Below are 26,460 nucleotides of genomic sequence, written 5' to 3'. Positions count from 1 at the left end.
ATCATGTGGAGACCCTGCAAATAAAAAGGCTTGAGTGCCAGTGCCAATGCCTGTCAATCTGCTGCTGCTATGTGCAGTTTTGGTCTTCCTTGTTTCTTTGGGTGGTGGTCTGGAGAATTATTCCTTCAGTAATTTGTGAAATCACCTTTTTCCTTTCAAATTCTTTAATCATATCCTCTTCCAATAGCTGACAGCTGTGTACAGTTGGTTTGGGTTTTTTTTTTCTTTCTTGTATTGAAATGATTATGTAACATTTTGATTCCATGGGGAAGAAACTATTTCTTCCTACTATGGTAGTGTAGCAACTCTTGCAATGGCAACCTGAACCTTATTTATCATGAAAACTATTGTTAAAATGCTGTTGAAGTGTTTATTACAAACACTACTTATGATAGAAATGTTAAGCCACTGGATAGCTGTATTATAACAGCTCTTCAAATTCCTTGCTAAATTGTAAAGGTGAGCTACAGAGTTCAGATCTGAGTTTTTCTGAGATATGGGTAATCCCTGGTTTTGCTTCTCCATCATATGGAATAAAGCCAATCTCAACTGTATGCCTGGAGAATAAATAAAACGGACACGAATCACTGAAACTCTAGAAGATCACAAACCCCTGCGTTGTTTGTTATGACATAGTATGTATCAGGATATAAGGTTTTACTAGGATATTTTGTATATGATGCAAATTACTTTTCCCTGTATGGTCACAATGAAGATGAGAGGAGAGTTTTAGAAGATCCCATAGGGTAAGGCATTCTCTTTGTACATAATTACTAGAGCTATAGTTTTTTTAGGACACAGAAAAATGATACAACAAAGTCAACATATATTCCTGCATGCTTTAATAATGGCTGAAATTAAAAAAATCAGCTTTTCCTTTGTCATGTGAGTAGAGAAACATGCACTTCCAAACCATACTCTGTCTCAGAAGTACAACATCATTTATATTTACATTTTCAAACCCACAAAAATGTACAATGCAGAACTCATCGTTCACAGGTTAAATCTCATCAATGTGACAAGAAGTATTGCAAATGTGCTTATGAACAAGCAAAAATTCAGCATTGCTCAACAAGTCTATTTTTTAAATAATTCAATTCTATGCATGAGGTATAGAGTAAATTCTCACTTTGGGACACATACATGACTCCCACTGATTTCATAAGGAATTATGTTACACACATCAAGGGAGGAACACCCCTTAGGAACAGCTTCTGGATGAGTTTAGTCCGTTTTTTTGTGAGATCATATTGATTTCTTACTTGGCAAAAAATTCTTAGTAGACCTTAACTCTGCATCTCAAATTACACAGCAACTCCTGTATTGCAATACTTCAGTTTCAAGTGTGACAATATGTTGTGCAAAACTTGTAATCTTTCAAAAGACCTACTTTTCTTTAGAATAATGGGAAAATCCAAATTCAGATAGAGTTCTAAAACACACTAATGTGTTTCAGAAGAAGAAATGTTCCAGTAAATGTAGCAAAATTCAATTTTATCTGTAGAACACTGTCATTTACAATACTTTGCTTCATGTCTTTTGCACAGTGCTTCAGTCCGCTATAATATTTTAATGAAGATTTACCTTTCCGTTTTAAATGTTTATAATACAGACTAGGGGTTTTTTTTCCTGTTCCCCAGAACACTTTGGAACAGGAACATATGACTAGTCAGAGCAGATTGATCATGACAGGGAACTCAGTAATAGGATCTGCAAGATATCATGAAAGAATTAACAATCAAATGGGAGTGAATTACACTCATAAGAAAAAGTTTGTTAATAAGGAAGCAAGAGCTTTTAGCTGTTACAGTAATATCTTCAATGAGCTGTAAAATAATACACAAGAGAAAAAAATCCCAAGTCTCATAGCACTGAATTTATTAATAATTAGCCATTGCTAGCTCCTCAGTGAGGCACAACTTGATTGGAATAATAAATCTGTATTATTCAGGTTAGTTATTTATAGTGGGCAAAGGAAACACACTGGTGAATACTAGTGGTGTGAGAGCATTGGGGAAGCTATGAATCCTGCAGGTTTTTTCCTGGTCCATTCTATACTCATTGCATGACCTTCCAGTGACTTCTACAGTCCTGGGCAGGGAATCCAGCTCTTTGACATTTCACTTTATTTTGCTATAAAGTGGATGCAATGCCTGGAGGCTCCTTTGCGAGTTGTTCAGTTGAATATGTATGGAATGTGACTGCGGGCACTACAGTTAGAAAGGATCCCAGGTCTGAAGTAGAGGGCAGGGTTTCTGGAGCCTAGGCTGTGTCTGCTAGGTTCCCTCCAGAGCTTGTGCCACCGTGGTAAGAGGACCCCGAAACGGTCACTGCCTCTGGCCTCGATGCCCTCGAGCTTTGCCTTGTTGGGTTTTGCCATCTGTAAAATGAGAAACTGAGAAATCCCTGCCCGCAGCAGCCAGCAATGCGTACCTGTTGCTTTGAGACCCTGGGATGGGTCTTAGAGTGCCTTTATTTCGGTCATACATTATTGAAACAGAACGAATCAGAGGTTTTAAGGGTCTGACAGACTGCGCAGACCAGAGGGAAACGCGATCCTGCTGCACGGGAGGGGGCTGCCTGCTCCACGCCTCCTGCCGCGGGCTCACGCCTCCGCGGGGCTCCGCACCCCTCCGCGGGGCTCCGCACCGGCCCTTGCGGCACGGCCTGACGTCACCGCCCGCGGCGGCAGGCGGGGCGGGGCCGGGCGGGGCGGGCAGCGGGGCCGCGCTCCAGAGCGGGCAGCGCGGAGACCGCGCGGGAGCGCGGTGCGGCGCGGTGCGGCGCGGCGGTCCTGCCTGCCTGCCTGCCTGCCCGTTGCCGGCCTGCCTGCCTGCCGGCCGGCGCCATGGAGGAGTTCCTGCAGCGCGCCCAGTCCAAGCTGGTGAGTCACGGCGGGGGGCAGCGGGCGCGCAAAACTTCGCCCGACTTGCCGGTAATTGCAGTCATCGGCCTCTGTCCCCGCACCCCGGGCTGCAGCACCCGCGGATGCTCCCAAAAACTTCTCGGAGTGTTTCAGCAGCTCTGTGGTCCTCGGCGTTCTTCAGCAGGGCGGGCGGTGGGAAGAGGATGGGGCTTGTGACCTTTGTGCCGGCTGGGGCATTTTTTGGGGGTGCGTTTTCTTCTCACACATTGCTGCCCTCTGGTTATTGCTGAATAATGCTCTGCTTTACGAGTATACGAACCTGTATTTGACAGGCATGCGGGGAGTGGCTGCGTGCCATTTTGAGATTGTTTGCGCATTTGTAGAGTCTTCAGATGCATCAAGTTGCGTAGTTGAATGGGGGAAAATTTATATCAGAAGTCACTGAAAACCTGTCATTTCCACGGTCTAAATGTCACGAGGAGTAGGGGATAAGTTTGGATAAGCAAGACTTAAAATAACTGAGAAATATGCAAAGGTGATCAAGGACCAGTCCCATAATTGTGTCTCATCTGCCATAGGTAGTTAATATTGTGTAAGGAATCACAGAGATATATAGGTCCTGTTCTCAAATGACTCTGTTTGTAGGGTTATGCTGAAACTGCAGTGCATTTATTTTGTTTACAGTGAGTGATAATCTGTCCTCAAATAGTATGTGCTTTTTTTAACCTTACATGCAGTGCAAAAGCAGGATTTTTTTTAAGACTGGTCTTAGGCCAGCTTGTTTCTGATCTTGAGGGTTGATTTTCTGTGCAAAACTCGGTTTTACAGTTGTTACCTTTCATGGGCAGCCTGCACTCCTGCTAGCTATCTCAGCTCTAAGAAGTATGTTCAATTATAGAACTAATAATGGGTTAGTAAAAAAATCCTGTGGCTGGTAGTTTTGCCCTGTATTTTTGGGTGCTTGGGACCTATGTGCCTGCAGGGTCCTTTCCCCACCTTTTGGAGAATTGCTGTAGGTAACTAAATGTAAACTTCATTGTTGATAATTAGAAGAGTAGGGCCTTCCCGGTTTGGTAGACCTGTTAGGAATCTCTGGAGAGTGAGCAATCATAAAACCAAGATTGTCTTTCTCAGTGGCGATCATTCTCTGTATATAATCATTTGTACAAGATGGTTTGTTATACCATCTTTTGTTGTCACGCATATATTGGTAATCAGAGAATTAAGGCATTTTTTAGAAGACTGGCAAAATAGAATCCCTTGGTTGCCCCCTTAATATTTAACTGTGTGGGCAAATGTTAAGGGTAAACATGAAGTGTGTCATCTTGGTCACATGCCAGCTAAGTTGTTTTACTATGTTTTTTTAGGAGTTTGTAAAGTGTTTCCCGTATCTTTCATGTAAACAGTCTAAACTTTGGTAGCCCTTTTAAAAGATACTGCATAGCGCAGTTACAAATACTTAGTATGTTTTTGCATCAGCATTTCATATATTGCAACATTTGAACTGGAGATTTGGTTTTGACAAGTTTCCTGTTCAAGTACATCAAAGGTGGTCTTACTTAATAGACATTAATTAAGTTATGAAAGCGGTCCCCTCTGAACCGTTAGTAAATGGCAAGCAGTAAGAACAACTTGATTTTACTACTAAAAGAAAATACTGCATTAATCTTTCTGAATAGCTGTTGATAATCAGAAATGACTTGTCTGTAAAACAATAAATCTGAAGAGGCCCATGGATAATAGATAATATTATTTCTTCAATTTATATGAAACAGGGAGCACAGCAACTGAACAGTAGCCCTTTTTATTCCTGCAATGTGGGTTTTCAAAGGCAATGCAGACTTCTCTTTGTACCTTCTGAACCATGGGAGAAAAGCACATTTTGGAGCAGGTCTCCTCTACAGAAGGAGTACTGCGGAGGTGGGGGAGCGTCTTTCTGACTATGATATTTCATTGTATGGTCGTGTCAGCTGAGCATGGCTGGGGAAGAAGCATCTGAGCACTAGCATGTTCAGTTCAGAACAGATTTATAAATCTTATAGGTTGACTTCAATTTTCCAATTTACTTTGTACCACAGTAGCCTGAAAATGGTAATCCAGAGCAATTCAAGATTTGCATACTGCAACACAGAGGGCTGATGATGTGTTTTCCTTCCTGCTTGGTCAAGCCTTTTGTGGGGAATCTTTCTCTGCTGATACAAGGTAGCCATAGACTGAGTTGAGGGCAAACAAAGGGCTGTGTTTGGTTTGTCATTGATACAAGGTAAAGCTGCCTTGGTAAATTGGTGAATGGCTCAAAACTTACGATTTGCTCTGTGTTGCTGTGCTGCTGCAGCCGTATCTGTGGAAGATGCCAAAGCCCTACATTTGTATCTCAGAGGCCTGATGATGCCGGTCTTACAGTGCTAGTATTTCACACTATAGGTAATCTTATTAGGTTAAACTGATTACAGTACACTGACTACATGAGTACTACTCATCATGAGTAAAGGAAAATTTTCTTTGCTCATGAACAATAGCTCCAGAAGAACCATTGCTCCAGACTGTGCAGGAGAACCTATTACTGCAAGTGCTTCATCATTCATTTGGGTCTGGCTCCAGCCACAACATTAATCAAGGCTTTTTCTACATGGAGTGAATTCTAGCCTGGGAGTATACCACACAAAGGACTTGCACATTTTTTGTTTTCTAAGACTCTTGTATTTTGTACCTTCACTGATTTTTAGAGAGGAAAGTTCTTTCCATATTATCCATTAATAATAAAGTCTCCATTAGGCTATTCTTTCCTTAAGAACAATGAATTTTGCTTTTGTGACTTGTCATGTAATCATAGAACATTGTCAGTAATTTTCAGTACTGATTTTTAAAATTGTTGTGTATAATCTATGTAAAACTGAGGGGGGAAAATGTTAGAAGGCAAAACATGGCAGAACATGAGATGAGGCACTGACATTTTTTGGCATTTACAGTTTAGTCCTGCAGGTTTTTCTCCAGTTTTTTCTAAGTCTAGTAATAATGTGAGAATGGGTGAGACTAGGTGAGACCAAAGGTCCTTCTAAGCCGGTGTTCTGTGTTGTCTGAGGGAGGATTATAAGCAGGAGAATATACAGGTCTGCCGATCAGGTGTTGAAAGCTTAGATCAAAAAATGTATCTGAACTACGATGTTAGCCACAACTAGAGCCATATTCTGTACATTTGGCTACATTTTGAGTTTGTTGGGGTTTTTTGGGGATCAATTTATGCTTAGGGTTCCACAAAATCCCTGAGACAGATGAGTTTTACAATTATATCATGTGCTCTGTGTGAGTGGGGCAATATCCCTGTTTGTTTGCTTTAAACCATCTGCCCGACAATTTTAATGGGAGTTCCATGGTTCTTATGCCTTGAATGAGTATTTTTTGTTCACATTCTCCATGGTGTTTAGTTAAGTATTACCGTATCCCCCTTCTCTTCTCCCAAACTTTTCCTAGCTAAGGTTTTCTATTGCCCCTTCTTACATGAGCAATGTTCTATCACTCTGCTCATCCTTGTGGCCTCTCTCTGAAGATTTTGTAATTTTATTAACCCTTTGAAAGTTGTGGAGCCCAGAACTGCCTGCCATATTTAAGGCATGAGTGCATGGAAGACTTTGACAATAGTATAACAACATCTCAGGTTTTTTTCCATTTTCTTAAAGAGTGCTTGATATTCCACTTACCTATTTATTTTACTGTCAGAGAGCATTTTTCTGATGCTTTCAGAGTGTCATTTAAAATTCATGCATGATTTTTTTTCTGCTTAGTAGTAACCATTTTAAAGCCCATCTGACTGTGTATGTTACCTATAAATAGTTAAAAAATGGAGTTGGGGTTGTTTCCTCACATTTTTCTCTAGTCTGCACTTCTCGACCTTCATTTCCATTTACTATTTTATTACCTAGTTCCTCAGTGTCATGAGTCCTTTCTGTAGCTCTTGTAGGCATTTTTAAATTTGACTGTCTTGAATAATCTGGTATTGTCAGTACTTTTCTCACCTTATAATTTGCCTACCTGTCCTACTGGAAGTAATATTATTTATTATTTATGGATATGAAGAACAGCACATATTCCAGCACATATCCTTGTGGAGAATCCTTCACAGATATTTTTCCTTCATTATGAAAACTGACCATTTGTTCCTGTTCTTTGTTTCCTAACTTTTAGTTCTTTATTATGCCATGAGAGGATTAGACCCCTTTTTTCTTTGGTGATTTAGTTTCTTTACTAGGCTCCGGGAAACTTCTCAATAATATTTTTGGAGACCCAAGTACAATGCATTGACTAGATTGTCCTTTTCTGCATGCTTGTTGAATTCTTCAAAGAACTTTAAAGGATTTTGTACAAAAATGTCATACTTCACAAAACCTTGTTGTCTTCCCCAGTATATTATGTTACTGATATGTTTGGTGGCAATTCAGTCTGTCTCTCTGGTTAGACTCTTTCAGGCACAGCTGAGCTCTCGTGGGAGAAGAGTCACTGATCAGTCAATATATCATTTTGTATAATTTAATTAGAAAAATAAATCAAAAGTTTACATCTTCAGTGGTGTAACTTCAGGATGATTATCAGAATGGTTATGAGAATGTTAAAGGCAATTAAATAGAGAAGTAAAAAATCAGAAATTATTTCTTTAATAACTCTCTGATGTGAAATACTGTGTGCTGCATGAGGTAGTTAAGTTTGGTATTTTCAAGTAATCTCATGTGCTTCAGATTGTTTGCAGTGAAGCTGAATGACTGTGAGAGAAATTAAATCAAGGGAGTCTGTCAAGAAAGAAGCTGTAAGAATTTAAAAAAAAAAAAAAAATTGACAGAATTCCCGCTGAGAGATGCTGAGACAATGGCTGCCAGCCAGTACTTTTCCCCTGGCCTTTGGTCTGTGCTTAATGGAGAGCCTAATGCTTTGTATGCTGGCTTCAGGGAAGTCAAAGAGGACAGAATGAGCCCTGGAAAGGGCTTAATGTGCAGATGATACTGAGATATCCACACACTGCAGCAAACTGCTTCATACTAGCAATTGAAAGATGGTCCTCCCTCTGCAGACAATAGCAGATCAACTGGGGAAATAATCTTTCTAAATGCTGTGTCATCTTCAGCAGTTAACAGTATTTGGAAGAAAACCCCAAGCCCCCTAAAACGTCAAGTTCTTTTAATCACTTGCTGCCATAAGGAAAGAGAATATAATGCTAGACCAATGTTACAGCTGGCAGAGTAATGCACTGGGCAAAGGGGGAACTATGCCCCCAGGCAGATGTGCCCAGAGAAAAATTGGACTATGCAACTGGACATTTTCCAAAGTGAGGGCCATGCCCATGACCAGGGAGATGCTTTTAAGAACAATAAAAAAAGCTTCCAAGGCATCGCTTTGATAGGTATGAAAAATTACTGTTGTTCTTGTTTCTGAGTCAAAGAAGTTCAAAGAACAGTTAGTGATGATGGCATGACTTTAGCAGATTTATGTGACCACAGTTTGAAAACAAGCTGAGTCACTTACATGTTTATTCATATTGCCTTTTATTTGCCTATCTGGAGTTTTGTTATCAACGATAGACAGTGGTTACTTTGAAAATAATATTTGATTTGGTTGGAATAAAGTGGCGGCTTTGTGAAGTGAAAGACATAAAGTGAAGCAGAAGTTATTTTCCCAGAAATTGCTGAACTTATCCAAGCAGAGGGGTAAAAAAGCTTTCAAGCATTAAGACAAGGAATCAAGTCTTACCGTCTCATGTATCTTCTTTGCATTAATCCAGCAGCACACAGGGGACTTGACTCCATTTAGTAGGGCACTTACAGTATGTACAGAATTAAGAGTATGAGTAATGATATTGACTTCAGTTGGAAAACTCATACGTGTAAGGTGTACATACGCCTAAAAATGTTGCAGAATCAGAGTCTTACAGCTGATTAACCTTTTGTTCCTTAAATCAATCAGAAGAAACCATGTACTAGGCAGCAGGAACTTCAGAGTCAGGGTTCATTAGTAATGTGGAAAAAAGAATAAACATTGCACTAAGGTAATTCTGAGATAAATATTTAAACAAAGAATAGTTGTGAGCCATGCTGAGGAGATACAGTAATATTAAAGGGCTAACAGAGATGAGTGAAACGATTAGAAAAATGTTTTGGGAAATTCTACTGAAGAGCAGTTCTAAATACGCATTCAATAAGAGTAGAAAAATCTGTGAGCGTGAGAATAGGAAGATGGAGATGAGTGCGTCACTGCAGTGTAAATAAGACATGCTTGTAGGGTGATGTAAGTGTTAAAAAATGCAGTTTTGGGATACAGTCTTCATATCCCATAGTAAGGCACTAATAGACCTTTGTATGTTTGTACACACTACGCACATCTTTACTAGGGAGGGTTATGTCCTGTAGACTTACTCTGTCTCTTTTTCATCATCATTATGCAGTTTCAAGAGGAATGCTTCCTTCTGTTTTGGGTACCATATCACCAAAAATATATTTCTTGACTGGGTGAAGAATTCAGAGAATCATAACAAAATGATTTAAAGAATTGACTTCTGAGCAAATAAAAATGAACTAATCATAAAACTTGATTAAATTACTGCTAAGCTGAGACATGAGAGCAGTCTGGATCTATCAGGTACTAAAAGCAACACAAAGAAGGAATCATTCATTCATGTACAGAGGTATAAATAAGAAATTGCAAAATGGTCAGTGGAAGCTTAATAACAAGAGAATATTTCCTGAAAATGAGGTCTTTTAGCTAGGAGAGCAGTCTCACAGAGGAAGGAGAGGAAGCCCCTCCATAAAAGCAAACCAAAATAAGACCTGAATTGGATGAACATATGTAAAACTACTTTAAAAACAACATACAGTTGTAAGGAAAATATATTGGGTGATTTAATAGCCTTCTACAGTTCCACTAAAGCCATACAGACTACAAACATGTAGCGGAAGCTGAGAATTAAAAATGCTTTCCCCCCATGGATTTTCTTGGTTTTGGAGGACAGAAATAACATTTTTAAATGATAGCCTACATACCTTGCCTTTCATCAGTCTCTGGTGCAGTGATATTTTCTCCTTTTTCACTCATTAAAAAAAAAAAAAGGAGTGGAAATAGGAGAATAAAACACATCTTGGTGAACTTTCCATTGGAGGAGGTCAAGTACACCAGATTAATCAAGATTAAGCCAAAATCTATCCTGAATAACTTCTTGCGTTTTGGATCACTGCATGCATAGCTGACATACTTTATTCATTGTTCTACACAGAAATAAATTCCAAAGGCATTTCAGCGCAGTATATGTCAATTTACTGAGTATCATGCTGCTCATACTATTATTTAAGTGTGGTATTGACCAGGATCCTGTTGTCCTAGATGCTCTGCTATGCAAATACTACATAAAAAATCTGTTCAATCCCTGTCTTAAGGAGTCCATAAAGTAAGTTGGATAACATGTAAGAGGAAGCAAATGAATCCAAGGTAGCAGTAGGGTGGTATTAGATAGATACGATAACATATATGTATCCTAACCTATTTGTTAGCATTTTGGCAAAGGGCAGCTTTGAGTAGGAATTAGAAAAAAGAAGATGGGGAGGTTTGGAAACGTGTCTTCAAGTATAGGGAGGAAATGAGAAGATCTGATTACTCTTTCCATTCCTCTGCTATTGACTGTCTGGAGATAAAAGTTACCATTTCATTATTGAATAGGAGATGATAGATGAAGCAGAGGAAGGTTTGTAAAGGTAAAGGTTACAAAATGCAGTTCAGGGATTCTGTTTAATGTGTTGGATCACGGAGATCCAGGAGACAGAGGCTGGCATGAACAGAGCCAATATGGCAGGGTCAGAGCCACAGACTAGGGGGAAGGTTTTCCACAGCATGATTCTAGAAGCTGCCAGGTTACATCTGCTGAAGCCAAATAATGTTTCTGTGGTTAATCAATTAGGTAATGATAGCCAGTGTGTTAGCTCTGAGGGTAGACAGGAGAGGTTGATGAGAAAAAAAAACAAACCTGTGGGATTTTGGAATAGGCAGGATATGTGTGTCTAAACTGAACATGATGCCAAGATTACGGGCCAGAGTGATGGGCGGGATAGTTTTCTTAATCTCTCTATATCTGTTATATATCTGTTATATATGTGCCTGTGAGAGAGATGTGCAGTAAAAGGAGAGGGAGTAAAAGCTTAGCTTTAGCCATGCTGAATTGGAGGGTGTGGTGAGATTCTGCCAGGGAGGTGGGGAGAAGGCATGGGATTTTGGTGTGAAAGGTGCAGGACCAGAGGGAGATCAGGCTCAGAGCTTAAATGACTTGATAACGTTCCTGTTATATTCTTTTTCTCCACAGAAGAGAGCCTGGTGCCAGCAACAGTTAGACAGGTCCTTAACAACTGGAATGATATCACTTGTCCTAATGAGACACAAATAGATTACAGCACAGTAAGGACAGAGGACGGACAGTGAAAAGGTTAGGAACATTTCAGAAAACAGTGATGTCGGGATGATGTCAGCTATTTCTCTTTCCTTGTTTACTGTATCATTTGACAATAACTGAATAATAGACCTAACAGACCTAATGCACTGCCCCAGTTCCATTTTGCACAGTCATAACCTGCTTTTGTAGATTCCCCTCTAGCCTCAATTTATTAGTCTTAAGCCTCCTTAGTCAACTTCTGTCTAAAGCAAAGTATGCCCGGCATGATTTACCTGTTTTGTACTATTTAGGAAATTTTGATTTTGCTGTATTTTGAGACCAATAATTGTGTGTATGTCTTTTTTGTAATTGACGTAGTTTTGATAGTGGTTTAGTTTTCTGCATGGAAACAGCTCTGTATACTAACTAACCAAGTTAGCCACTGAACCAGCATTTGATTAAGTGACAGACTGTCATTCTGAAGTGACCTTTTCCGTAACGGTTAATCTTATTGTGCTACATTGTAATACAGAACATAAGAATTATTATAGTTAATAAATGCTTTCTTGCTCTTGTACAATAGTGATTAAAAAATCCTGAGCAAAAATGAGTTGGCAGGGAAGAAGAACCTCTGAATTGGTTCTTCAGACACTACCATGCTTTTATAACTCATGGAAATAACTGGAGACGTAGAGTCTAGCTGGTATGCTGACAGAAAAAGGCATATTCTGCTTGGTGAACTTTATATGCTGTTCTGCAGTCAGTGGGATAGGAGGAAAGAAAGGAACTTTTCCTTTGATTGTGCTCTTTTTTTTCCTCTCTTTTTTTTTTTTTTTTAATGAGAAGCAGAATTGCTCCATTTGGAATATATTTGACTCTTTGTGAAGCAGCAAAAAATTTTAAACTTTTAAACACTTGGAGGGACAGTGTCTCCTAAATATAGACAGTTGGCAAGTGATCTATTGACTGATTCAGCAGTGTTTCTTTTACCTAACAAAGGTTTTAACACTCAAAGTCATTTGGACGCCTGGCTGGATTACAGCTGAGTCAGAGGGAGTGCAGTGATAGATTAACTTGCTGGAAAAGTATATTACTATTTTTTGACAATACATGTATGCAGACCACAGCAGTTTCATGTATGTTTACCTAGTTTTCTTACAGATAAATCTGTCTGAGACTGTATCCTGAGCATTCACATTACTCAAAAAGCAAGTGGCTTTACGTGATGTACCTGTGTGTTGTGCATTTAAGAAGTCTAGGTCTACGTGAAATCTTGGAAAGGTTAGCCTGCCAGGTTCCTGCATGGTTTTTAATACATGTTTGAAGTGGACAGCCTTATCTAGTTAAAAGACCAGGTATGATTTTAAAACCACTGTTTCACTTCTGGTGTCTCTCTGTTTTTGGATTTGTTTATGTGTTGCTTTGAGTTTTTTGATTTTTTAATTCAACAAACATAAAAATGGAAATTACTCATTCAATGAAATAACTTTAGTGCAGAAAACGAACAAAATTTCTCCTTTTTGCAAAGATGGACTTAGCTGTCCTTTGTCTTGACTTAGTTGAGATCGTAGCTGTAGTAATTTTTTCACTAGGAAAAAAAATACCTGTAATTCATGTTTACCTGAAGTACAGATTTTTTTTTTTTCAAAATGAATTACTCGTTCAGTTTGTGAGGGCTTGATAGGATGAATCATATCACTAAGGCATAGTCTGTGGTAAGAGATTATATACTTCCTCTCTGCCACCCCTCAGGGAAATATGTGCATTTATCTCTTTGTGATATGATGGAACTGTAGAGGCTAATGATAGATAAACTGTGCAGTTGCTGAAACCAGCTTTAACAATGATGCATCTTGGCTATTTTTTACATAAAAGTTATTTTGTATATGAGAGGAAGAGGTGTGGGATGGCTTTGTGCAATTCTTTCCTTTCTGCGTACTGTGAGAGACTAGCTACATAAACTCATATAAAAACAGTTCCATGCTATTGCGTGGAATTTGTTCCCTCCCTTGAGAATTTGATGCACACTAAGAACTTCAGCACTGGCGGTCTTAGGAAGAATAAGCAAAGGCAGTGACTTCATTTACTCTTTGAAAGGGTGACATAACTGTGCATTAAAGCATTCATTACAGGGATGAGAGAGTGGTGCAGTTTGGAGTTCTAGTCTTTCATCTCCAGACACATGGACTCATATCCTGTTTTAGATCACATATGATAATGAGTTAAGTGATCTAATCTTAGTAGCTATATTTGTTCACCTCTCAAAAATCATTGCACAGTTTTCAACCAGCAGCTTTTGCACAGTGGAAGAGGGATTTCTAAGGCTGGGTCTAAAGTCTTTCGGTTGATCTGTTTTGCAAAGTTTGTGCAATAGTTGTTGGTGTGAGCCTGCCTCAATATCAAAGCATTGAGCTTTCATTTGAAAAAAAGCAAGGAAACCAAACCAGCCATCAGCTTAAGCCCCCACCACCCCTGCCCTTCACTGTGTGAGAATTGGGCGAGTTACAATCTCATCGTCTGAAAAGATAATTTATTTACAGATTCTAAATAAAACAAAAATTACAGTTGATAGAGAAAATGCACTCATCTAAAGAAATACTTCTAGTTAAGTTTAGGTAAGCATGAAGACTATGAACTCTGCTTGACTGAAAATGCTGAGGTCTTGTTTCTTGGAAATAGACCAAATTAAAGTATATGGCTTACTTGTTATGGAAAGTTTATATGCCATTTCTGTGTTCTGTATCTGTTCCCATATAAAATAATTTGAATGTGCCTCTTTACTAAAGTGTCTATGGTGGTAGAAACCATTGCCAGAGAAAACTTTCAGGCTGTCTATTGATTTTTTTATTCCCCCCCTCCCCCAACCATCGTGTAGAACTTGTTTGAGATTTTATTCTTGCTGTCAAGTGCCTTGCAACTTTTCTATTAGGTTGGGAATTCAAGTTCTGCTCTGCGTTACAGTGGTGAAAATACAGAGTAATGCCAGTTCTGGTAGCGTTGGTTTATGTTTATACAGAAGAAAACAGAAGAGACTGGTTTCAGTATGCTAAAATGGAACACTAAATATAAAAATACTCTCTTTTAATGCAGACAGCAATAAGCAGGTGAACTTATCTTCTTTGCTTCCTTTTCTCCTCAACTTTGTAGCTTCCAAAAAGAAGTGGAAGGAATGAGATCTTTATTAATATATTTACATTATTTTCTTTTTCCTTTTTCCTCTTTTTTTCTCTCTGCTTTCTCTCCTTTCCTGCCAGTAGCATATTCGATAGTCACAGAATCACATAATCACACAGAATGGTAGGGATTGGAAGAGACCTCAGGAGATCATCTGGTCCAACCCCCCTGCTTGAGCAGAATCACCTAGAGCAGGTTGCACAGGATCACATCCTGGTAGATCTTGAATATCTCCAGAGAAGAAGACTCTACAACCTCTCTGGGCAGCCTGTTCCAGTGCTCTGTCACCCTTGGAGTAAAGAAGTTTTTCCTCATGTTCAGATGGAACTTCTGTGTTCCAGTTTGTGCCCATTGCCCCTTGTCCTGTCACTGGGCACCACTGAGAAGAGTCTGGCCCCTTCCCCTTGACATCCACCCTTTAGGTATTTATAAGTGTTGATGAGATCCCCTCTCAGCCTTCTCTTCTCCAGGCTAAACAGACCCAGCTCTCTCAGCCTTTCCTCATGCAAGAGATGCTCCAGTCCCCTCATCATCCTTGTAGCCCTCCGCTGGACTCTCTCCAGGAGTTCCCTGTCTTTCTGGACCTGGGGAGCCCAGAACTGGACACAGAACTCCAGGCGTGGCCTCACCAGGGCAGAGTAGATGAGGAGGATAACCTCCCTTGACCTGCTGGCCACGCAGAGCCATGATGTGGCCATGTAGGGCCATACATACCAATGTATGTGAAACTAGTTTAGTCTCTCAGTAAATTTCAACAGTTTCAGTACACTGTAGTGTAGGTACTTTGTGGTTCTCCAGAAGTGCTTGTAATATTACAGTTTGTCATTTCCTTCTGTGCTGACCAATGAAGTACAGATTGGTTCTTTTGGGTGTCTTACAACATTTAGGATAAGTTAGCCTTTTGGCAAATGATTGTTTATGAACTGTCATTTTCTGTTCTACCTTATAACATGCTGTCCATTGCTAGACAACCAGACAGTTCATCCTGTCTGCCTCCGAGGTTATTTGTCTTTGCATTTGCTGCACTGGAAAGTAAAAAAGGGCAGTAAACAAGTTGTGAAATGACATTCTAAATCTTCCTAGCCCCGCTTAATTACATGTATCCTCCACTGTTAACTGAGTGGTTAATCACTTACCTTGTAAGCTATTTAGATATTCATTTTAATTCTTTGCACATTTCAATTTTTCAGAGCTTAGATTGGTGCTGTTTGATGATGTTGTGGAAAAAACAACCTAGTTAGTTGCCATATTAAGTAGTGATTAAAATCTAGCTGCTTCTCTCCCAACCAGATAATAATTACTGATATTGAATTAACGTCAGTCTGTAAGAGCAGAATCTACTCTTTGCTTCCATAAATAAGAAGTGGTTATACAAATGAAGCTTGTGGGTAATAGAGAGACAAGGAATTCTGCTGAAGAAATGCTAGGCTTATGGCAGAAAGAAGGAAGAACGCAGCACTATTTCACAGCATTGTTTTGAGCTGAGACAGCAACCCTGTGGTACAATAGCAGAAGTTACAGCTAGAGTAGCAATCTGACATGTTCTCTCCAATTTGAATACTTAAAAGGTGATATAATATATTGCACTCAAGGCATTGTAAGGTGACAACATCTCTCTCAGACGCATGAAAATGTCTCTTACAGATTTATTGCATTGTGAGAACATGGGACTTGCTTTAAAGTACAGGTTTGGATTTTAATGTTTTCCAACGTGACTGCATAGATCCTTTAGGTATATGTTAGCAAAAGAAAAGAAGCCAAGACAGAGGAAATTGGAAGGAATGTGTAAACACTGAACGTGGCTGTCCAACCTGACATCCCAGCCTTACCAGTTTTCACTTAGCCCATATTATTAAAACACCACTCTCATCTAGTTCACTTGCTTGTGTGCTCACACTCTCTGCCACTCGCACGCACAGAGAGAAACACAAACCCCGTCTCCCTGCAAGTGGGTTAATGGACTAGAGAGCCCTTGGGCAGAGTTCTCTGCTTTAAACGCCTAAACGTGACCACGGTGTGAGGCCGAGGACTATTTCTGAAATCCCACCGAACCAGCCGAGGGATGGTGTCTGTGTTTTGTGCGCGCATGTGCGTGTACATGCACTTGTATGCATACTGTAGTACCTCTCTCAGGAAGTTTAACTGGTGTCAAGCTTGGGAGATGCAAGGGGATGCGATGTGTTTTATTTCCCACTCATCTCTAGGGAGGCTTCTTCTAGAAGTTGTTGAGATGTGCCAGAAAATTCCTGAGGTGACAGGGGTGGAGGCCTTACTGAAAAAGACTGGTCCAGCTGGCATCTTTCATAGGTATTAGAAATACTGTCCTCTTAGGTAAATTTACACCCCTAAAGAAAGGGGAACTGGACTTCCCTCATGTCCCTATTGTATGCTACAGCTTTTACCTTGCTGACAAAAACTGTTCAGGAAATAAAGTACTCTTAATGCTCTATTTTTACTTTGATTTGAAGGAAAAATTTGAAGGCTTCAAGGGACTTCCAAGGAGCAGCTGAGGTCACTTGGCTTGTTCAGCTTGGAGAAGAGAAGGCTGAGGGGTGACCTCATCGCAGCCTACAGTTTCCTCAAGGGAGTCAGCAGAGAGGGAGCTGCTGATCTCCTCTCTCTGGTGACCAGTGATAGGACACAAGGAAATGGAGTGAAGCTGTGTCAGGGGAAGTTCAGACTGGACACCAGTAAAAGTTTCTTCACTGAGAGGGTGGTTGGTCACTGGAACAGGCTCCCCAGGGAAGTGGTCACAGCACCAAGCCTGTCAGAGTTCAAGGAGCATCTGGATGACGCTCTCAGTTGTATGGTTTAGTTTTAGGTAGTCCTGCAAGAAGCAGGCAATGATCCTTATGGGTCCCTTCCAACTTGAGTTATTCTATGATTCTATGAAATATGAAGAGCTTTTATTTCTTCCTTTGAAATTAAAAGGAATACAGTAAACGAATTTTTGCAAGCTTTTCTACAAAATCTAAAATAGATCTGTTCTTCCATAATGTGACGTGCTCTTATGTGTATTTTTAAGGCTGGATATTAATAAGTATGTCATCAGAGCATTGCAGGTTCCTGAGGAAGCATTTCAAGTCAACTGTCATTTTTAACAGGAAAGAGATGCTAAGCTCCATCCCCCAGAGATCCCAGCAGAATCCACAGCTGCAGTAAACAGAACAGGTGACTGGATGTCACTGACATTGTACACAGCTATAGCTGAAAAATCATTTATCTTCAAGTTAAAAAGATTTAGCCCTCACAAAAGGCTATTCATCTATGACAGTCCAGAGAAGCTAAGGAGTGGCATGCTTTCTAATTCAAAGATTCTTTTTTTTTTTTTTTTTTTTTTTTTAAGAGTAACACGCTATTATCTGCTTTGAGGACCCCTTAACACATTTCTGAATGTTTAGGAAATCACCCATTTTTATGATAATTTGATGTGAGTTAGATTGATAGGTGACAGACAGAAGAGCATATTGTGTGCACTGAGAATTAGAAAACACTGCTGTAATAAGAAAAATAACCAAAAGTATGTAAGAATAGATAACAGGCAAGGCAAGGGAATTTTCTTGCACTTTCTGCATCTTTACCGAATACTTGGGTACTTGCAAGCCCCATTCTATCCCTGTCCATTAACACGGAGTACTATTTTGAACAAGATCAGTCTCACACTTTTAAGTTAGGAATAGCTTGCTGGAAATCATGGAACTTTATTTGAAATGATTAGTGAGTAAGACAGGGCCAAGGCCAGGGAGTGAAAAACACACCAGGAAAAAAAAAAAAGCCAACGAAAAAGAGAAAAGTGGGAAGTAGAACGGTAATATGAAATATATTATTTATTGAATGTAGAAGTGTCCTGTCTGGTTCCTGGTTCTGTCAAGAACCTAAATAAACTTGAAAACTTGACTTGAGTCTTGAAAACTTCCTCCTTTCCTTATGCTTACATTCTCTGTCTGCAATTTTTGGTTACTATAGTTAGAGAGGTATTAATTTCAGGGGCCCAGCTTTACATAATTGCAGATGTTTCTGAGGGCATTTAATTAACGTAAATCAACATGCATAAAGTTTAAAATAGCTCAAACCCACTGAGCTTTAGTAACTAGGTCTTTTTCCTGGCAAGCCCTTATAAAAACACCTTTATAGATTTGACAGTTGTACTGGGAGGCCAGCAAGCAGTGTAAATCAAGGGAACCAAATGTCAGTTAGAAATCGTGGGGTGTTTCTAGTCACAGAGAGATGCATTTTCCTCTCCCTCTTCTCTTTGGTGCTTGTAGCTTCTGCTGCTGAGTTGCCTGTGAGAACAAAGGTTGTTCTATTCGTTCTGAAGAAGGCCATGCTGAACCACAATGTTATTTCTATTTTTGACAGGGTGGTCTGTCATCCAGTACCTAATACTAAAGCTGTCTAGTCTCTATCACTTAAAACACATCTCTTGTAAGTGCATCTTTTGAAGTGTCCCTGGAGGAAAGAATCAACAAGTCTGATTTTAGCTCTTTATCATCTGCTCTTTAATTGCAGAGATTAGTGCCAAATCCTTGAATTGTACTTGCAATCAGTGATGAGAAAAAGGAAGACATAGAACATCAGTGCTTTGTGTTCTTTTTAGCTAATGATAGTCCGTAAGGTAGATGTCCTCAGTAAGGCAAGAGTGATACCACTGTTGTCCCTGTCCTCAGGTCCGCACAGCTGCTGTATCCAGGACACCAGCAGAAGGGTGGGAATGGAGTTGGGTGTAATTAGTTTTGATTCTGCAGATCTTTACCGAGATCAATTAATAAGAAATTGAGTAAGTATCACTAGCACAGTTCAGCACTCTGTGGCAAGACCAAAGACATTTTGGAGGAAATAGGAGAAACATACTAATACTGTTACTGAAAGCTTCTGAGCTTCACGCTCTTTCTGCAACTTTAATTTGAGGTTCAGTTTGAACTGTAATTGGTATTAATGTCAGATCTCTGGTATTTGCAGAATTAGTTGCACTTACAAAAGTGCCATTTTTGACATTATGTATCTGGGAACAGTAATATTTCTTATCTGGGAACAATACCGTACTGCTATATTTGCTTTGGATAGAATTTCTGAAATGTCTTGCCTTTTTCTTTTCTTTTTTTTTCCTCTATGCCTTTCAGAATGTCTGTGCTGAGTCTCTGCTAGTTTAATTTTCAGTACTGACTGTCATGTTATTGGTATCATTTAGCCACAAGGGATGAAAGAAGTGTTTATACAGGGATGATACCTGTCTTGCTATTTGCGAAGTATTCAGACTTCCAAATCTGATTGCATTTTTTTCTGAGGAGTAATATATTAATTAGGAGATTTTGTCATTTAAATATTTTTACTACATTCTCTGAATGTCGTTTTTTATGCTGAAGTGTTCCTGAAAAGAGAATTCCATTCATAAGGAGCAGTTAGGTGTAGATTTCATTTAACTGTGTTACAGACTTTCCCCATATCATGCATTTTTAAATGGCATTTTAAGTTGAGTTTCCTCTTATTGTTAAGCACAGCTGTCACTTTGTATCACAGTAATTGATTTCACAGACTAAATGTCAGCAGAGTAAAAACTGCAAGTTTTCTTGCTAATGTTAACTTAAGCATGTTGCACAGCCCAAATGCTTCACAATATACCTGTCATAACAAAACAAATATTTTATGTCATGCTCTTATTAAAACATGTATATGTGTTGCTATCTATATATTTTATATGCTGTTTTTAAAGAAAAAAATTAATTGCAAATTAAACTTTCTATTTTGATGCTAATTGTGACATTAGCTACCATAATTATTAGCATCCTGGTTCCCCAAATTGATGGAAATCTTTACAATGTATTTGTAAGGCTGGTTATCATAGGAATGCAATATTCATGTGACCAGCAAGTGGACATGGATCTCCTCTCATAGCCACAACAGTCTATTTTTATAAGTAAACCTCATTCTCAAAATTTGCTTCTCATATACTGCTATGCCTGTAACAGATGACTCAAATCACAAAGCCTCTGCAGGTTGGTCCTTGTATAAATTTAAACAGCTTGCTTATCTGTTTCAGTTATCATGTAGTGGAATATCTCAAATCTCTTTTAAGTCAGTATGTTCTTTTTAAGACCTGCTGTGCTTTTTTTATTCAGGAGTGGCAAGTATACCTTGGTATTTATACATACGAACTCCATCTAGAACCAGAGATTAAATATTCAAATGGACTGCGTATAAATACGTTGCCATTATACCTTATCCTCTTTGACAGATCCTGAGAAAAAACGTTCTACTTAGCTGGTAAAATAAGGGAAAGAATTATGCCGTGTTTATTTTTAACAGACTTTCCTAATTCCATTAATGCTAAACAGATATCCTTTCAACAGCCGTAGAAGGCCAGCACATGCTTCCCGTATAAGGGAAAGAAAGCTGCACATAGTTATTCCTCTTGTTCTTTCAGTGCAAAATGCTTATTTTACATAAAATGCTGTGTAATGTTTCTCTGACCTGCTGAGATTTATGCAATTAACTAAGCAGAAATGATAAGCAAAATAAATGTCAGATTGAGAACAGAGTGACCTTACACTGCAAAGCCATGAAATCATCACCAGTTTCTAATGTTACCACTGTTCCTGTTCTGACAAGTGTTTAACAGGAGGCTTGTCAGTATCTCCATGGGTGATATCCCTTTTTTTAACACCTTGAACACCTTGTGAATATAGAGAAATTTCTGTTCATGTGTTGCAGCATTCTCATAGCTGCAAACACAGGAATTGTCTTATTGGTACATACGAAACATCCATGTGATGGAGTATGTTGTGTTGATAGTCACTGATGTAGGGTTTAATTACAAGCAAATACTACACGCCCTACCAGTGTCCTCAGACTTTACCAGTAGAAAAGTGTGGATCTGGCTGCTGTGATCAGTCTTGTACATCAGATATTCTGGCTTGCATAGGTCCCTTTATGGTTTGGGGTTTGGGTTTTTTGGGTTTGGGGTTTTTTGGTGGGTTTTTTTTGTTGTTGGTTGGTTGGGTTTTTTTCCCCTCGCTTCCAGAGATTTAAGGACTTCTCTGTGTGCAAGAGGTGACCTAGGAGAGATGTTGTGCTCTCGGATTTTTTTTTTACCTTCAGAATCACTTTAAGCAAGCTTAGAGCTCCGTGATTTGGTGGAAGTAAGGTATTAGCCTGAGAGGAAGCCGGTTGTTCTTTGCTAACTTAGGTATCTCTCCATACCTTTGGACCCTTTGTTCTTGTCTGCAGCAGACACAGGAATCAATGGAGCTTGACTGCTGAGAAAAATCAAGCAAGTCCCTATGTGGGGCAGGATGCAGTTATCAGTGTTTTCCGTAGATTAAAAATACATCATAGTGTGTTAAATACAAAACTAGAAGATAGTGCTGATTGATATGGAAGTTGTCAATTGAAAGGTAAAGTTGAAATATTAATGTAATTCTGTTTGTCATTACCATATTTTTTTTCTAAAATATTTGTTGTCTTTTGAATTAACTAGGGCAGCAGATTTGCCAGGGATGATGAATTGCCCATTTTGGTGTTAACTGAGAAGATTCAGCAAAACTATCATTGAAGAGGATGTCTTACTTAATCAGTCATTAGTGTCTTTTCATATGTGAATCTGTCAATTTATATCTACTGTTTCCTCCTTCTTAATAAAATTTGAAATAATACATTATGAAAACCTTAATCAAAATGGATGAAATTGAGCGAAACCTTAAACAAAAAAAAAGTCTCTTCTAGGTCTGTTCCTTGTTCTCATATTCTGTTAATGCTTATAAAGTTTTTTAGCAGAAATGAATGGCATTAAATATCTTTAAAGAAATTGTTTTGTAGCTTTATAATATAAACAGTGCTTCAATTTACTTTGTAATTGCACTTTAAATTATTTTTTCTATTATTTTCCATACTTTTAAAGCAATAGTTGATATGCTTACCATGAAGGTCATCTTTAATACTATATATTCTCTATTTCTATGGTTCTCCTCTATATAAAATATTTTTTTATGAGATGAACTATTGTGCCAAATAGTTTGTTTGTGGAATTAATATGCTACTTACCATTACAGAAGCTCTCAGCTCTGTTTAAGGTGGAGCTTTTTCGGTAGCTACAGTGACAATCTGGCTATAGGTCTATGTAAGAAAGATGTGTTTATTGTGTTGTGGTTCTTGACAGATCTTGGCTGTAATGGAACACTGCTGTGATGACCAGCAGAACTATCATAATTTGTTCCTTTTTTTTTTTTCTGTACCAATTGTCCTAGTGTGTTAAATTTAAAACATGACTCAGGTACACGTCTGTTCTATGTCAAGACAAGATAATGTGGAATGGAGTTGTGGTTTAGATGGGCAATAATAATCATCACCATAAATATCGTTTGCAGTATCATCATCTGTATGTCAGTTCAAGGTGTCATTAACACTATGCAAGAGTAATAAGGCAGGAGTCTTACCCAAAATATGTAACCTCTAGGTTCTTACTTTTTTGGGAATCTTTGTAACAGGCATGTTTGTGCTCTGTGGGACTTTAGCTATTGCAGTGCTGAAGGAATGGGAAATGCAGATTTGAGCATATTCCCTCCTATAGATCTTTCCCAGCTTGCCCCAGACGTAGGAGGTAATCATGATTCCACCTCCTGATAAGTTTTTACTTCCTCTGGAAGATATTTTTCAAAGTTATTGTTATTTATTCCAGTTCTTTTACTATTTTTCCATTGTCAATTGTGCTGGACAAATACAAGGATTAGATTCAGTGTTTTCTCTGTTGCACTGTGTTTTCACAGAAGGACATTTAAGAAATAAGTCACTGCTGAAACTTATTTTTTTCCTGAAAAATATTACATCCTTAGCAGCATTTAAAATGTATTCCCTGAAACCCAAACACTCCACTTCAGTTTCCTACCCTTTTCTAATTGAATGTTAGAAGAGGAGGTTTTTTCAATAAATTAAGACTAGTGTTGCATTTCTTCAAATAGGAATATTTTTTGATTTTTTTTTTGTTTTTACAGGAGTGTATTTTACCTGTTCTAACTCATTAGAATGAAAACTAACATCAGCACAGCAAAAATGAATGTTTTAGATTGCTACCGTATATCGCCTTTCAGCACACTTTAATTAAAGTGGCGTTTGTTTGTCCTTTAATATCATCATTCCCTAATCGATGTACTGAGCAAGCACCATGGTGACAAGATAAGTTGCTTTGTTTTGTTCCATATGTCTGTGTTCCAAATTTTCCATAGTTTTAATTGGTTCCCTGCAGAATAACATTTACAAGCATATGGTATGGAAAATGCTGACTGCATTTGTTATCATATATTTTAGTACATTGGTGGCACTAGATCACTAAGCCTTTAAATGTGATTATGAGGTTATTTAATGCAGTCAATAGTGTGCTTAAAACACAGCAAAAATCTGCAGTGAGCCAAATGGTATCAAGGAAATATGTTTGAATGCCTTCTTAATGCTTCGAGGATAGATGGAGAATGATTCAGAAAAGCTTTTGGGTGATGTTTATGCTGAAACATACTTTGTCACCCAAGAGCAATTTGGAAAGGTCTGTAGAGGCTGCTCGCTATCACAAGAGGAATGTGCATCAAAACATGGAATACAGAAAAGGCAAAATATATGATACATCGAAAATTATTGACTTCTGAAGAAATGCACTGGCATTAGCTGATGAAATAGAATACAGGATCAGCTCTTAAATCTCACGTGTCTGACTCTGGAGACATCAGCAGCACATTTTTACACTGATTCTGCTCTGGCAGAAGACGGCCAATCCAGAAGAGAACACAAGTGACTGAAAAGACCCCAGTCATCTCAGCATGTGTGAAAGTCTGAGTTCAACAATATTGACAGAGCTGTTGGGTTATGCCTTTTTGATTGTGCTGAAGGGGAGCGTGTGTCATGGTGGAGAATGGCTGAATTGGATTTCTTGCTCAGACAAGTTACCCAAGGTGGTTTCAGACTTCTCCAAGAAGTCCTCAGTGGGTCATTGTATTAATGACCTCTTTACATTTCATGAGCGGACTGGGAACTCAGACACAGCCCAAATGATCAGAGAAAGAGGGTCACTCCATGCATGGAGATTTCTGATGTATGGCTTACATCCTTTTTGTATGGATTCAAGAAGTACCACATCCCTTCTGTCCCTAGCCTGAGCCCAGCCTAACTTACTAAATAAATTACTTCTACTGTTTTAATATTATCTATGCAAAAAAGAGTATTAGACATTAAAGCAGCACAAGTTCTAAGTTTATTAGTGACTAGATGTATGTTGAAAAGCATGTGAATGTTAAAAGTAATTGAAGAATATGACTACACATTTCCTCTTGCTCATACGCAATACATACATGGTTCTGACAATAGTAGTATGGTGAGGACACTTCAGGGTACATCTAAACAGTATAGACATAACCAGTTACTGTATGAGTAAAACCGCAGTGGTTTCTCATAATGGAGCATATGTTTCTATGTTCATAACATCCCAAATCAAAAAATAGATTGTTTTTGTAAAATCAAGTGACAGTTTCATTCTGAGTGTTCATTTCTTAGTGCACTGTCATTTCACTAACAAGCACAGTGTTGCAAGAAAATTTCTAATTTGTGCTCAGCTTCTGCAGCAAATCAACCCAATATCTATCTCTCACAAAGACACTTGGACTTAAACATGTTACAATAATAGAATTCCCTCATCAAAAAAGAAGCTGCCAATAATAAGAAAGGGCTTTTGAGAAAATTCTTTTGGGGAATGATATTTGCAGCAGGCATAAAGGACAGCAGAGGAGCACTTGTTAATTGGTTTCTGATTTTCAGTGTGGGAAAAGAAATAGTGACTAAAATAATACTAAAGTAAAAAAACCCAACAAATGAACCCTGCATCTTTTCTGAGGCGATTTTACCAGAGAATTAGTAAAAAGTCAAAGACATTTAGAATTATAGTATGATAAAAACCTGTTAAACAATAAAGACAAAATTGAAAGTGACTTTGGCATCCTGATCCAGCTATGATTCTCTCTCTTAGTTGAAGGTGTGTAATACATTTTAGGATAAGTCACTGATGGGAAGAGGGTGTCTATGATTCTGTTGTTAGCATGGACTACTTGTTTGTCTTGAATCACTGAGAAAGAGGGGACAGAAGTTTACACAGAAGATCTGAAAAAAAAAATGGTATGAAAATGTAGCCATGCATGATGTTTGTATTTGAGTTCAATTTAGTCACAAATATTATCTATAGCACATTGATAAAAATTTAGAAGAAACATTGAGATTGCAAGCTGCAATGAAATGAAAAAAAGGAAAGAACAGAATAAAACTCGCTTATATATTGTCCATATAAATACAGAAAATTCAGTCTCATATGACCACTAACGGTATTCCTACTGGGCGGGTGGCTCACTTCAGGGTATGGTGTCCTGTTTGGCTTGGTGCACACCACCTGAGGGCTACACTGACTTAGGCAACATGAAGCTCAACTCCAAAGGCGCCTGTATAGCACAGTGTCCATGTGCATCCTAACTCTTGGTAAATCTATTCTCAGTTGCAAAGTTGCTTCTACCATTTTAAAGAAGACGCTAAGCTTCTTAAATGCTCTGAGGTGTGATGTTTAAGTCTGTGACAGAGGCAGATAAAAGAACTGCATTATTTGAGTTGAATTCCCTTGCCTTCACCAAAGCAAAATCACCTTTTTTCTCCAGTACACTTTCTCTTTCCTCTCTATAAGTCATTCAACTTCTCCTGTGCATGATGTAAGGGATTATTGGTACTGGTCACCTCCCGACACATCACAGAACTGATACAATTACTCTGCCCCTCAGGTAAACGTGCTCACTACTTTTAACTCATTTGTTTTTAATGTCTCAAGGGACAACTTGATCCCGTAGTAAGCCAAACAGTTCCTAAAGGAGATGAATACTGTCAAGTCCTGTAAACTGATAGGCATCCCAGTCTCATGTTTGCATGTAAAGCATCAGGCGGGGAAGGAGAGGAAAGAGGAGTCGTGTAACTTGACCTGAAAATTCAAAGGCATGCTGCGAGTGGCTTTAAACAC

General features: G+C 38.7%; 1 protein-coding gene across 4 annotated transcripts in view; it reads left to right on the top strand.

Moving 5' to 3' along the window:
- The first annotated feature begins 2,719 nt into the window (after positions 1-2,719).
- The window catches only part of PRUNE2 (prune homolog 2 with BCH domain), a 140,035-nt gene continuing 116,294 nt past the window's right edge, over positions 2,720-26,460 (top strand). For all 4 annotated transcript variants that reach the window (XM_054810236.1, XM_054810235.1, XM_054810234.1 and 1 more), the window contains exon 1: positions 2,720-2,884. In XM_054810236.1, coding sequence (XP_054666211.1) covers positions 2,849-2,884 — 36 coding nt within the window. In that variant the 5' untranslated portion in view covers positions 2,720-2,848. The remainder of the gene's footprint in view (positions 2,885-26,460) is intronic.

This window comes from Grus americana, chromosome Z (genome assembly GCF_028858705.1).
Source record: "Grus americana isolate bGruAme1 chromosome Z, bGruAme1.mat, whole genome shotgun sequence".
Lineage (NCBI taxonomy): Eukaryota > Metazoa > Chordata > Aves > Gruiformes > Gruidae > Grus > Grus americana.
This window is presented reverse-complemented; position numbering and strand designations above follow the sequence as displayed.